Source organism: Neolamprologus brichardi, chromosome 5, assembly GCF_056152115.1.
Source record: "Neolamprologus brichardi isolate AB-2024 chromosome 5, ASM5615211v1, whole genome shotgun sequence".
Classification (NCBI taxonomy): domain Eukaryota; kingdom Metazoa; phylum Chordata; class Actinopteri; order Cichliformes; family Cichlidae; genus Neolamprologus; species Neolamprologus brichardi.
The window spans coordinates 11,534,881-11,549,562 of NC_142108.1; the positions used below are offsets into that span (position 1 = coordinate 11,534,881).

Consider the following 14,682-nt stretch of genomic DNA (forward strand, 5'->3'; position numbering starts at 1 on the left):
TGAAACTTGGACTAATGAGCAGCTGAAAAGGTGTACCCAATAAAGTGGTCAGTGAGTGTAGCTTGTGCCAGTGATAGCAGAAATGCAGATCAGTTAAGAATAAGATAATTAACACCCACATCATACCTAATGTGCTACCTAGAGATTAAACCTGTATATCAGTGAGCATTTCATCATAGCAGCATATATTGATTGCCTGTCATGCTCTACATTTATTGGACCCCAAAGTGCAAAAATCCTATCTTCTCCAACAATTATTTATCTGAAAATATGACAATGCTACTCCCAGAGGACCCCTACATGTGATTCACAGCATCTTTTCTGCTTCAAGCAGAAGCAAAATGATGTACTCCCTCAAGACACAACGAAGACGTACTGAGTTTAAATGAACAGATTGTATCAATTGATATTCATAGCAACATAGTTTATAGAGTGGCAGATGCTGTTTCAGTCATTGTCTGTTAGATTACAGATATCCTGTGTGTATTGTGCGCTTTATTCACCACCAGTCTTTACGCCTTGAATGCTATGACTGTAAAAGATGGCTTCTCATAAAAAGCTAAAATTAAAACACTGATTTATAGGACCTGAACGGATTCTTCGGTTGGCCTTATAGGATCGCCAGAATGATTGCAGATATAGATAGAATCTACATAACTGCAGCATTTTGATAACACAGTGCCAAAAAAATGTTTTACCGCATCACAGCACCACAACTATATCATCAAAACTGTAAACATTTTTTTTTTTGCTATTAATCCATAAACGTTTTCCTCACATTTGCCCTGTGATGCACTCAGCTGCAGTTTTTCACATTTGAACCTGTGCCCACCGGCTTGTAATAGCCGACTTGGATGGAGTGATTTAATCTGACTACAGGTCACAACTAAAATATATACCTTGATTGACTGCTTGGGGAAAGAACTGCAGTTGCATGGGGATGAAAGCAGTTTGGGGCTGTATTTACGATAAGAGATAATGGAGAGACCATTAGAAGGATAATAAACCACCGAGAGATAAACAGGAGGTGGAAATGACAGCGATATAGAGGAGGATATAGGAAATGATACAAGTGGATTCATTTTGGATCAGTGAGTGGGAACGACATAAACTACATTAGGGATGTGAGGTTAAAGGGAAGGAAAAACTATTTCCTGGTGAGATTCCTGCATGATTGGTTGGTAACTTTGAGTAACCCAGATTCAAACAAAGTTATAACAGAGTGATGTCCACAGTTAAAAAAAGTGAAACATTTTTTGCTTTGCTGTTTCTTTAATGAATAGTGTTTGCATTATTTTAAAATGTCCCGCATCAAGACGACAATAGGAAATAACAAGGCGCACTCAGGGCTCCATCTCTGGGCATCATTAACTTTTAATTGTATAATATTTATTTTTGTGTAAATGCATTTTTTTCTTTGTTCTCTTTAAACATACTTTAAGGGAAAATCTGATAAGGGTGTCATGTTTACTATGATTATATAAACATTATGTAGGAGTACATAAAGGATAATAGGTATTCATTTGTAAATAGCTATCACTATCATTTTGACCTTCAGATCAATCTTTTGACCTTGATAGAGAGGTCAGAGGTCAAATGTTGTATGGTATTTAAATCTTCATACAGTACTTTCTCATAGTTTCTAAGGCTAAGTTATCAATTTTTGATCAGTAAATCATTAAGTTGACCTTCAAGACCTTGTTGGATGTAAACCAAATTTTACTGGATCGTTTGCGTGAGCCCACGCTACAACCCTACGAAGTTTTATCATAATTCACCAATAACCTTTTGAGCTATTGTGTCTACAGACAGAATGAAACGCACACAAATGCTCCCAAAAGCATAACCTCCTTGGCAAAGCTAATAATACTCTTTAACACAGACAGACCTGCTTTGTTTAATTTATTTTATCAGACTCTCAAAGACTGTAGAGAAGCTCAACCTTTATCAACCTTTACACTTAACACCAGTGTTGGGGAGTAACGGAATACATGTACCGCCGTTACGTATTTAAAATACAAAATATGTGTAACTGTATTCCGTTACAGTTACTGTTTAAAAAGGTGGTATTTAGAATACAGTTACTTTGTTGAAATAAATGGATTACACGGTGGTACTTTCCTGTTTCATATTGTGGCGGGTCAGGACTGTTTGGGTTTTGTTTGACAGCTACGTTCTGTTGTTCCAGGTGGCAGCGTTACGGTTGCCATGGTTACAGGGTGACGCTCTCTCTCTGCGTGTTTCCTGGGTGAGAGAGGCCTTTTTGTTGTTGTTGTGCTAAGCTAATAGGCAGAATGCTACAGGCATAGCTCTAAAGAATGTAGCATCATAGGCAGTGTAGTCCGTGCTGCAGGGAGAATGGACTGCCATGCACGTTATGTGTCTGTGAGCGAGGGAGGGAGAAAAAGGACAAGTACGAGCTGTCATCGAGCAAAAACGGGAGCTGGAAGGATGTAAATATAATAATAACCACTGCAGCCAAGAAGAGAGCCTGACGAGCCCAGTTGTAAGTAAGCTATTAAGACTCGACTGTACACCGTGTTCGTGTTTTCCTCCAAAAACAATAAGTTCCGTTGGAGCAGCCTTTCAACGCCTCTCTCTGTCTCTGCTAGCAAAGTTGACCCAGACAACAAAGTAAAGCTAGTTTTCGGCTACGAGACCGACACAGAACCCACCGTATTAGCCAGAGGTCCCTTTACTACGGTTCGGAGCCGCGGACCTTCAGTAACAGTAATAAATCACAGCAATAGTACATTCATGTAGTTGTAAACAGCATGATAATATATTAAGTAATCCAAAGTATTCAGAATACATTACTCTCATTGAGTAACGTAACGGAATACGTTACAGAATACATTTTGGGGCATGTATTCTGTATTCTGTAATGGAATACATTTTAAAAGTAACCTTCCCAACACTGCTTAACACAATGTTTTTTCCTACAGTGTGACGCTACAGAGGTTAAAAACAATGTAACACATTAACAGCTCTAAATATAAAATGGAATAAATAATGAACGATACCGATATTACGTATCGGTATCGTCCGGTACTGACCTAAATTACTCGGAGAGAAATTAAAAATGTAATCGGATCCATTAAGTATCACAAAAACGCCTCACAAAACTTGCAACATGGCGTAACCCAGCTCATGACCTTAGTAGATCGGAGCGGTATGTGTCACGTGATAGAGCGGCTGTGGCATGCAAGACCTGTCGGTGGTCTGGAGTTTCTTTACACTGAAAGCAGCAAAATAAAAAAACAAAACAAACAGTTTTACTGATTATAAAATACACTATATCGGATTTACATCGGTATTGGCAGATATCCAAAATTATGATGTCGGTATTGGACATAAAAAAGTGGTATCGTGCCATCTCTACTAATAGCATGATGTCTGTCACAGTTTCATGTATCATTTACATGCTAGTACCCAGTCCATGGACTTAACTACACACCAATGCCTAAACTGCTTCGGTAATTTGAACTGTGCTGGTGATGCACTTGTTAAACGTGGCCATTCACAAAAATCAAAACTTGTGACAAACTGTGTGCAAAACCCTTCGTCTTCTCTCTTACAAAGTCAGTAAAACCAACTTCTGATCAGTTTGTACCGGCTCACGTTTACACCTGTACCAATAATATTTTTAGTGGTCCCAGAGTTTCAGAAGTTTACAACATTTATTACGTGTAAGATTGCCAGAGTAATTTACTAGAGGCCTCCCATTCAAACAACAACAACAATGAAGCATAAATAAATGTGATTGCTTGCTGTGTGCTAATGTACTATTGAGGGTTGTTATGGTGAGGTGGTGGATGGAAAGGGTCCAGATGTAACTAAATATGTATTTGGATAAGGGCTGAATAAATTAAACTGAACAAAGCATCCAATTATTATTAACAATGCATTCCTGGGACAGTTTTGCATACAAGCACTGTTATCTGAAAATAGCTAGGTGTTTTGTTTTTTTAAAACTTTCCTCATTTCTCTGCAACTGGAGTTGCTACAGGGCAGAATTTTTAAACGGTGAATTGCTAATTTAATTATCTTGCCTTTTTTGATATCAAATATGTGTTTTTTTGTTATTTAGACTGAGATGTAGGCATTTCAGGGACATTAGACTGCAATACTTCAGCCAAAGACATTTTGACAAACACAGAGTATTGTAGCTCAGAATGTCTTTCTAACCTAAATGTAAGATAAAAAACAAAACATTTCAGGATGTTATGTGTTTCTTTTTCTTATCGGTGTGCTCTTGAAAGCTCTTAAAGGAGGGAGAGAAAATACAGGAACAGAGAAAAATCAAAACAGATTACTGTGGATGAAAGAGCACAGCTTCAGGTGGAAGGCAGCAGAAACTGCAGAAGAAAATGAAACGAGAAAGAAACAGAAGCGAGAATCAGAGGAGACAACAGGCTTTGTCATCTCGAGTGAAGGCTCTCGTGTCGCTGTCGTGACCAAGCGAGCAAGAGGAAACGTGAAGGGTAATAGAGCTAGGAACATAGCAGCCTCTGGCAAACATTATGAAAAGGTCAGACTTGATGGAGGTGTGACACAACACTCGAAACACGGGGGAGAGATTAAGTTAGAGAAAGTCAAATTCATAAAAAAATGCATTAAAATCAGGCGGGAATAGATCGAGAGAGACAGGGTGGAAAAAGCTAAGAGGAAAGCACACACACACAAAAGCAGGCAAATAATTAATATAAAGAACAGTGTTTCACTGTCAATCACTTTATATGCCAGCTCCAGTTTTATGTTCCCAAAGGATGTTTGCTCAGTGCAGCCAACAAAAGCACGGGCTGGCCTTCGTGCAGCACACACTTCAAAAGACGAGAACACCTCTCTGTCCGGAGTCAAATAGTGTTTAATTGCACTCTGTTATCTCAGATAAAAGACTCCTGTACATCTCTGAGCCCATTAGTGTTTGGGTGAATTATTGTTGTGTGATTTCGTTTGTGATTTTAGCAAATCACAAATGATAGCACAGTGAAAGGCCCTGCATGGTTTGAGACTAATGGTTTCTAAATTAAAGATCAAAGATCTGAAACCACATGAAGGCTTGAGAGAAAAATGCGATTAACACTACTTCTATACTTGTCAAACTTCTGCTTTTTGTGTTGCTCGTGTTGATATTTCAAATAGCCCATTTTAAGTAACCAGGTAGTATGGATTCATGCCTAAATGGCCAAAATGTTTGCTTTAAGGAAATGAATTACCTTTAAAGGTTGCATGCAATTTAGTAACATGTAATTACAATGTAACAGGTTAAATTTAATGGAAACTGGTCACATGGAAGCTACTTGATTTTTATACAGTCAGTTCACACCAAACATGTCCTCCTTAGTGATAAATTATTTGAATAAATGAAGCTTTGATCTGATTATCTTCCAGTTGCGTTTTACTCAGAATTATTGTTCCATGTTTATGAGGGAAAAGAACGATTTGAGTGTGTAAACATTTACAAACATAACTTCATCTGTCAAAGATGTATTCAAACAAACCCAGATAAAATACCTTTATAGTATTTGGTGACATTCCTTAAAGGATTTTTGATGTACTAGTGTGTTGTACATGTGTAGTATGGTCAAACCTTGACTAAGACATTAATTCCTGTCACATGTGAGGGTGTAGGGAAAGTAGAAAAAGTACAAAGCTTTAAAAACAATACTTTACAGATGTTACGTGAAGGACGCTGGAAGATGGAGTGGGACCTGTACAGTAGGCGGAGAAACAAGGAATGAACAAGATCCTTGACAATGACCTTTATGCGCTCTTTCCACTCAAATACAAGCCTGTAATTTTGTGTCTGCAACCTTTGCTGTAAATCAGTGTGGTGGGCCCTCATCAGACTTGAGTTTAAGGGGATTCTTACATTGTGATCTATAATAGGAAAACGTCTGTAATTACATCTGCTAGGACGAGGTGCCAGAGGTGGCAGTTGTTAAAAAATACATTAGTCTTGAAATGAAATACACTGTACAATGCACGGTTAAAAAAAACTGTCATATTTTAAAACCCCAAACTGTGGTCAAGTTCTATTACCAATCAAAATCCACGATTCATCAAGTCTTTGTTCTTTAATATGACAGATGTAAACGTATGAGGTTGAACGCTACGTGCCATTACAAAGTAAGAGGTAAGGTGGGAGGGCAGAGATAGAGATGAGCAAATGAGATGAGTAAACACGAAGACTTCTTAGCAATCAGGCTGCCATTGTGCAAAACCCAACCCGACAATTTTCAGTGTTGATATCCCCGCTAGCCAGTTGATTTCATTGTCTGGGAATGAATGAAAGAGCATGTTTGTTTGTGCATGTCAAAGGCTTCACATGCAATCACATTTGCAAACGCAGGGATTGTAAATGTGAAAATAACCTTGCACTCTTAGTGAACTTTTCATTTCTAAAGCTAGAGTAAGAGTCTTTTACATACAAATGAATGTCTATTAGAGGGTTTGACAAACAAGCTCACTCAGTGCTGATTAAGGCCATCAGGTAGATCTCTCTGAAGTTCACAAAACGCCAGAAGTTTTTAATCTGTTCGCCTGTGTTTTATGTTAACTGAAAATAAATGGTTTGCCAGAGCCGAAGAGCAGAAGACGGTAGCAACAGACCGAGCGTAGGCTACAGCAACGAGGGTTGTGTTAGGAATCATCCACTGCTTCCTATTTGATTTTTTAGTGAGCATCGTGTAATGACACTATATAATGAGGTGACCCCACAATTACTGACTGCGTTATCCCAAATAAATAATACAAGTAGTAGAATTGTTGATTAGTGACCAATGGTTCTACATTGTATTCCTCATAGGGGATAATAATAAAAAACCAGCATACACTACACATGGTGCTTCAGGTAAAAACGACAAGTGGTAGATGGTGAAGCCAAAAAATTATTAAACATAGTTGGATTTCTTTGTGAAAGGCATAAATAATAACTTAACAGAGATTGTGTAGTTATTCTCATTGGCTGATGGGGGACACAAATGTTCCGCAGTGCTGCAGGCGCCCATGTTTGCTTCATGAGTGGGTCTTATCAGTCACTATGAAGTAAGCTAGGGTCACATACCTTTTGTGCTCCCTCCCCGCTGCCACGGCTCCCTCACTGCAATAGACTTTCGAGTATTTGTGTTCTTTCGCTCCCTGTTACCTTTGTTGGTTCTGTGCTGTTTCTTTGTGCTTCTAGTTCGCCTGTTTCTTGTCTCTATCACCATGTTTATATTAGTCCTCGTGTCTCAGTGTTAGTTATTTGCCTTTTTTTTACTTTCTGTTTTATATTTAAAGCCTTGTTCTTGTTTTACCTTCTGCTGTTTTCGGTGACTCACCCTCGTTAGTTAAGTTTGTGTTTGTTTTCTGTCCTGTTCCCACCTTTGTCTCCTGTTTTTCTGTTGTGCTCCTGCTCATCATACTTGTTTTCTTGGTGGGTTTTTTTCTGTTTTGTGTTCCCAATCTCTGCGTCGCTATCCTGCTTTGGACCCTTTATCCTGATCCTTGATATAGGCAGTGCTTTTGCTCCTGCTCTAATATGAATGTACCTCACAACACCCATCTTTCAGTGTTTTCCACCACTTTGACTGCCCTATAACAGTGACAATGTTAATGCCATTTACCCTAAATCTGATCTCAAAACATGCTAAAAATCTACATTACTAGGACCTGGGGTTTATCCCCTTAAAGAATCCAAGTCCCAATAATGTGACCGCTGGTATTTGAACACATTCAGGTCCCCATTAGCAATACCTGGACCTAACAAACGTTTTGACTTGAATGAGCAGAGCTGACAGGAGAACAGATGCCACTATTAAACATTGATGTTAAATGTGGGGTGGCTTATTGTTTTCCTTCTTGTGTTAATGCTGGCTTGCATCTAATTTGATATCTAATTATTTGCAAGGTATCATGGCTTTGATGCCGGGAGTGGTGGTGAAAAATTGCCGTGGCGATGAGAGGAAATTCTTGATAGTCTCTCATCAGAGAGGAGTTTTGCATGTTTGATGTGAATCTGCAGTCAGAGGGGGACGAGTGGAGGCTGAGAGAGACAGATGAAAAGTGATGCAACAAAAAAAAGTCCCCAGAGACTTACCAAAGCCTACAATGTGACAAAAGCTCAAACTAGATACCCGAAGAAAGGAAAAAAGGGAAAACCAGAAAACCAAGGCACAAAATGAAGAGTGCACAAAACTCAAAGTGATCTGAATCAGCAGATCAGATCACTTTCTGTAAAATTGTCAGATAAGGCTCTGCACTTCTCAAGTGGGCTTCTGGTTGATGGTAGCATCTTAAACATGACAAGAATATACCGTATGTGCACATAAATTTTAGAACATAGCTGAGTATAAGTGACTCACGTCAAGCTGTCAGCATGAGTAACAGTTGTTGCTTTTTTCTTCTCTTCCTTTTCCAGAAATCTGCTGGATAAAGACACATTCTCAAAGTCAGATCCAAGTGAGTATTTTGTAAAGACTTCCCCTATTTATGGTACTTTATTATTTTTCTAAGCCTGCTTCTGGTTGTGGTCGTTCTCTACTTCTCCTCTGTGTGTTTTTTATCGATATGTTGCCTTGTAGTTTGGGAAATCTTTTTTTTTTTCCCCCTCAGTGTGCTGTGGCTGTTTGTTCACTGCACTGGAGCTAAAACCCTCACATTGATTTCCCATTTGGAATTTGCCTCCATTTTTCTAATTCTCACTCTCTTTTCTTCCTCTCTCCCCCCCGGTTCTTCTTTTCTCTTTCTTTCACCAAATTTCCTCCTTTTATGTCCCTCCCTGGCACTTTTTCACAGTGTGCGTGCTCTATACACAAGGTGTTGAAACCAAACAGTGGAGAGAGGTGAGTGTACACACGAACATGCACACACAAATCAAAAAAGAAAGAACTTACAGCGCGTCCAATTAAGTTCTGGCCTTGCTTTCTGTGTGCACAGGGGTGGAGTGGTGGCACTCCAGTTAAGACATTCAGCTCATGGTTTTCTTTCCCCCTTTTTCTCTGTGAGTGTTTTTTGACAATTCATTAAACTTGTTCAAGCATCAGTCGTCTTAAAATGCCAAGGAAAAATTCCCTAATTGGAGACTTCAACCAACAACAAAAACCCTCACACCATAATGATCAATATGCTGACATTTTGGGGACTAAACAGCACGCTGCAGATTCGTTAATCCACATCTTAGTGAACCTTGTTTGGTTTATGCGGCATTACCATCAGCTCTCTACTTGTCATCTCACCATTCTGTCTGTTAATCCAGTTAATGAAACCTAATTATTTGGATTGCAGGTAGAATTAGCAAAACACGTAATGATACAAAATAAATATGTGAAGTAAAGTGTTAAATAAAGTATTGAAGCCGAACTCTTTACCTTTATGTCTTTGCAAATACTGATAAGCAGCTGACATCAGAATGTTTATTATGGAAGAAATTCCCAAATGTGGCACATAATGAAGGTAATAATGATAATAATAATAATAACTCAAAAGGATGTAGTTGACAATATTCAGCATCTTTCCTGTTGTTAAGATGAACAGTTTTAAGTAGATACAAGTGCATGTGTATGTGGCCTGTTGATGTTTCACAGACCTCCATTTGTATCCAAAAACTATTAACAGAAACGGGCCAAGCTGCTGCTTTCGATTAAATCGAACGTGGCCATTGTAGTTTATTTTAATAGAATTTTTGTCCTCTTGCAATAAATGCTGACTGCAAGACCAAATTAAAATATATACAGTATACTGTTTATGAACTAAGCCTGTAATAAATTTGTCACGGGCACGGTAAATATTTTTGTATATAAATATCTTTTATTTGTCAAGTTAAAGAGTGCCATTGTGATTGAAACTCTATTTTTCCAAGAGATATCTGGCTGAAGGGGCAGCAGAAATTGCAACAACTATAAGCACAAGTAAAGAAATAAATACAGGTGACACTGGACATGAACTTCAGAAGCAGTCACACTGAACAAGAGAATCTCTCCTCAATCCTTTAAATCAGACCTACACTCACCCTTCATAACCAGTTAACAACTGCAATAACAATTTCAGATTCTCTTATAGATTATTCCAGAAAAAGAGAGCCCTCCGCCCTCAATTCTGTTGTGACTCTGGGAAGAAACATTTGTGAAATACTGTGAGAGCATAGACCATATAGACAATGTTTTTACACATATATGAATATATTCATAGATGTGCATACTTATACAGTGCTTAACAGATTTATTAGGCCACCTTTCATAAAAACAAAAAAACATAAATATTTTAACAATCCGAATAAACTAAAAATGATTGAATTCTTGTTTTTATTGCCAAATTTGGGTCAGCACACTGGACTAATGAAGCATAGCATTCAACCACTAAAAGAATTTTGCTGTTCAGGAATGCAAGTAAGTAAGTGTAATTTGGCATCTTTATTATTAAAGCAGCAATTATAGCAGCTGTGCCATAAACCTTACATCGGATGTTGGTCTAATAAATTCGTAATGCGATACACTGTACTGTGTATGCACATATCTGAAAATTATAGAGTATTGTTAGCGCAATGCTTTAGTGTAAAAACACAGCAAATATGCTGTAAGTGAGAATACATGTTTGGCTTACAATAAATTAAAGTCATTAGATCAAAAAAATCATAAATCAAAAGTGAGTTTTGCTTTAAAAACTATTCCTGTTAGAGAACGTCTGGTCCAAACCTTGCGAAGATAAATAGAGTTTGACACTAGATAGTCGATTTTAATGTTCTGTAATGCAAACAGGCAACAAAAATATTACAAACTATCAACCAAGACATCAATGAAAAAACAAGGTCATTAAAAATGGAACTGTAACGTGAGGAGTATAGCATGATATTAATTTTAGTTCCCAGCCGTGATTTCACTTGCATCCCCTCCAAGGCTGGACGTGCACAGTTTGATTGATTCTTCATCAAACACTGCTCATTGTCCAAATGGGCACAGATATTTTCAATACATGATAATTTAATGTAATTTATTTATTTATATGGTATATGGCTGTTTTATTTATACACTCATCTGCTGCTCTTATGTTTACTCACTCCCAACAGATGGCTGTGTGGGATTAATTCAAAGGTAGCAGAATTATTGCTGACAGCCCTGCTCTTTGGGTGTGAAAATGTGTATGCATATGTGTAAATCCTAAGCGCATATGCATTTGCATATGTGCAGTAAAGGTCCCTTTGCCATCCACTTCTTTGTTTTTTCAGTTTGAATGCCTTCTAGTCCAATCAAATACACAAAATGTAATTAATATAATGAGCATTTCACTTCAGTTTATTTTCACTTCAGATTGCACTCCATCTTCTGCTGTTCACCAGGAAACATTTAAATCAGCCCTCTCCTTGCGGACATGAACCATCACATCCACAGTCATATTGTTCAGTTGTATGTGTTGGAGCGGCTCCAGGTGATGCTGTGTGAACGACACTGAGCGCCTCCGATTGAACAAGCAAAGCTAAAACAGGTGACTCACCAGGGACTGCTAAATAACACTTTCTGACAGGGCCCTCTAGCACACCGGTGGGGCCACGTTTGACGATTATTTCCATCTCCTCCGGTATTTGGTGCACACTGCATTATGCCTGCCATGCTAATACAGGTCATTCTTGATGAAGAGTATGCGCATCACTTTTTTACAACAGACTAGTGCATAGACAAGTTATGTGTGGACTTGATTCTCTTCGTTGTGCGCTCATTATCCTCTACAGTACATTAAAGTGCTCCGGATTTAGTTGTAGGATACTTTTAGGTTGATTTTATGCTCAAGATGATTCAGTGTTTTTATTGCTCCAGTGGTTATTGTTTTAAAAAACCAAAACAACTAAGTGACCTTCAATAATGACTCCCCATCCAAAACAATGGAGAAAATAAACCTGAATATGGACTATAGTATCCAAAACCAAGTCTGAAAAGGTCATAGGAGATGTTTACCAGGCACAGACATACTATTGAACAATTTGAGGTATTACTGACTAATACAGCCCAAATTGAGACCACTCTTAGTGCAACACTTCTTCCTGGAATCGTTGTGTAAGTGTACCTCGGGTAATTAGACTGTATACCAGAAAATCACAGCTGCAAAAAGTCTCAGCTCTGGCTTCACTGAGTTTCCACAGTATGTCCATACAAACACCGTCACATTAAGGATACTTGTGAACCATTTGCTTCTCCTTACAATATAACACAAGACAAGACCTTTTAAATGGGGAAGGGATGGATCAATAAAGCCCTGTAATCCATCCATCCATTCATTCATTTAGTTCCGCTTATCCGGGGTCAGGTCGCAGGGGCAGCAGCCCAAGCAGAGCAGCCTAGACCTCCCTCTCCCCAGCCACCTCCTCCAGCTTATCCAGGGGAACACCAAGGCGTTCCCAGGCCAGCTGAGAGATATAATCTCTCCAGCGTGTCCTGGGTCTGCCCCGGGGCCTCCTTCCGGTGGGACATGCCCTTTCAGATCACTCCCTGAAAGGCTCATTCTGATTTTCCTGTGGACCTAAAGTTGCTCAGAGAGCTGCACTGCAAGGGAGAAAACATGAGGGGAAAATAGACCAAATTTAAATTGTATTTTTTATCTATTTTCACAGGTGGAGTCGCTGAACTGAATGATTGACATTATATATAGTACATACATACGAAGAAGGACTGTTGGATATATAAACAAGTAGAACATAGCAATGGAGGTGCAAAGTTGCCGAGTGATCACTGTATGCTGTGAGCCAGACAGAGAACAGCTAATGGAGATTGACACGGTTGATGATTTCTATTATTTTTTCCCACTGTCTGACATTATCTGCTACTACCTGCTATGTGAATGAGTGTGCGTTTGTGTGCGTGTTGGTGCACATGCCTGTTTCTGCGTGTATGAGTTTTAGAATTTGTTTGATGTGCACATATACCCAGACTTCGCACAATCACAGCTGTGGCTCGAAGCTCTAACAAACCTTGGGAGTTGTTTTCCCATGAAGCCATGCAGCACTCATCGTAGAAGAAATGGTTTTCAGCTGCTTGTTTGACTCTTCCTCCCTAAACTCTCTATCAGTCCTGGGGAGCTGCTCAGTATTCTTCGTGTTTCTGTGTCTTTTCTTTGTCTTGGGGATTTCTTTTTTAAACTCACCCCAATGCTTTTCACTGAAGGCCAAAACAGACAGAAAGCTATCTCACACTAATTCACACTACTGACTCCAACATGCTCATTATATGAGCACTGTGTTGCTGTCTGCTGAGCCACAAAGAACAGAAAAAGAACTACAGCACATTCAGATGGCAAAAATCTGCACTGGCGGTTTGTGTGTGTTAAAAGAAAAAAAGGTTGTTTATGCAAAGTATGATGGTCAGCATAATTAACTTCTTAGCCATTTTTGGGATAGAAAAGCCAAAAAGATAATAATGGATTACACATGTTTTATTACTGTTCTCCTTTAACACCATAATCACTTGCAATGAGACTTAGGGACATGGTCACATTTTCAACACGAGACACTATCGGTCTCTACATCAGCGGACCGAAGAGTTCAGATGCCATAAGTATATGCGTGCCAGCTGCCTTGCGTCTATGTGTGTAAATGTCGAGGGTGCAGGTCAGGGACTTCCTGCCAGATTCTCATTAGCCAGCTCCAGCAGCCCAGCAGTATCTAATGAACTCTGCAGCACGGTATTGTCTCTTCCACTCAGCTGGGAAATCACGTATGGTGCTCATTTTTGCAATCTCCCGCCTCTTTACTAACATGTGCTCACAACCTTATCAACAGCTCCGGGTGCTTCGGAAAAAAACTCAGGGCAGAACACAGATTCAATATCAGTAGTCCTGCCCTCCTATTTTTAGAAAGAGGGATTCGACAGTGGTGCAATATCACAGAACAGTGAAGTTTTCTATCAGTGCAAAGTCATCGTTTACTCACACTCGCTCACAAAAGCTGCATTCCATGTTATCGGAAGATCAATCTTTGCAAACAGGTTCTGTTTACCTCTATGAAGAGTTCGACAGACTTGCCGGTGAGTTATGAGACTGTGGAAAACAAGAGTGACTCTGAAAAGGGCGTTGCAGATTTGCTTTAAGCTATGAATGTTGTGTGGAACTCGTTGAAGTTGCATGCTTATTCCCATACAAATAAACATTATTGCACTAAAAATACTACAGTTTGCACATATTATAACACATTCTTATTCTGAACTCATCACATACTGACGCTTGCTCCTTGTCACATTCTGATGCACTTGGTAACGCTTTACTGACATTTTTCACCAAGCAGGATGTTACAGCAGAATACCATTTCAGTTTAAATCAGTTTTATTCATATAGCACCTAATCACAGCAACAGTCCCCTCAGGGCGCCTTATATTGTAATGTAAACACCCACAATGTGCATGAGGAAGAATGACAACTAATGCAAAAATCAGCATTAGAAGGCCAGTGTGGTGTTATACAAACTCTAGATGGAAAGAAGTTTTTGAACCATGTCTGGAACCACACATTCTTCTCTTCACTTAAATTTCATGGTTTGGTTTTCATAACATTACCTACACATTAAAGGTCAAACACCTCTCGACTGCTATGATGCTGATGACGCCAACACAGCACGTTTGCCCTCTGCCTCATGGTATCTATTTCAGAGGCAGACCTGTTGTAGTCTGTGGAAACAGTTTGTCTATATACGATTCACATCTGACCCGGTGTCATTATTGC

The 14,682-nt window shown here is 39.1% G+C and overlaps 1 protein-coding gene across 2 annotated transcripts in view; it reads left to right on the forward strand.

Annotated features, from left to right (window-relative positions):
* Positions 1-14,682, forward strand: part of cpne5b (copine Vb) — a 130,276-nt gene that overhangs the window by 19,422 nt on the left and 96,172 nt on the right. For both annotated transcript variants that reach the window (XM_087840652.1, XM_087840651.1), the window contains exons 3-4: positions 8,405-8,445; positions 8,782-8,828. In XM_087840652.1, coding sequence (XP_087696778.1) covers positions 8,405-8,445; positions 8,782-8,828 — 88 coding nt within the window. The remainder of the gene's footprint in view (positions 1-8,404; positions 8,446-8,781; positions 8,829-14,682) is intronic.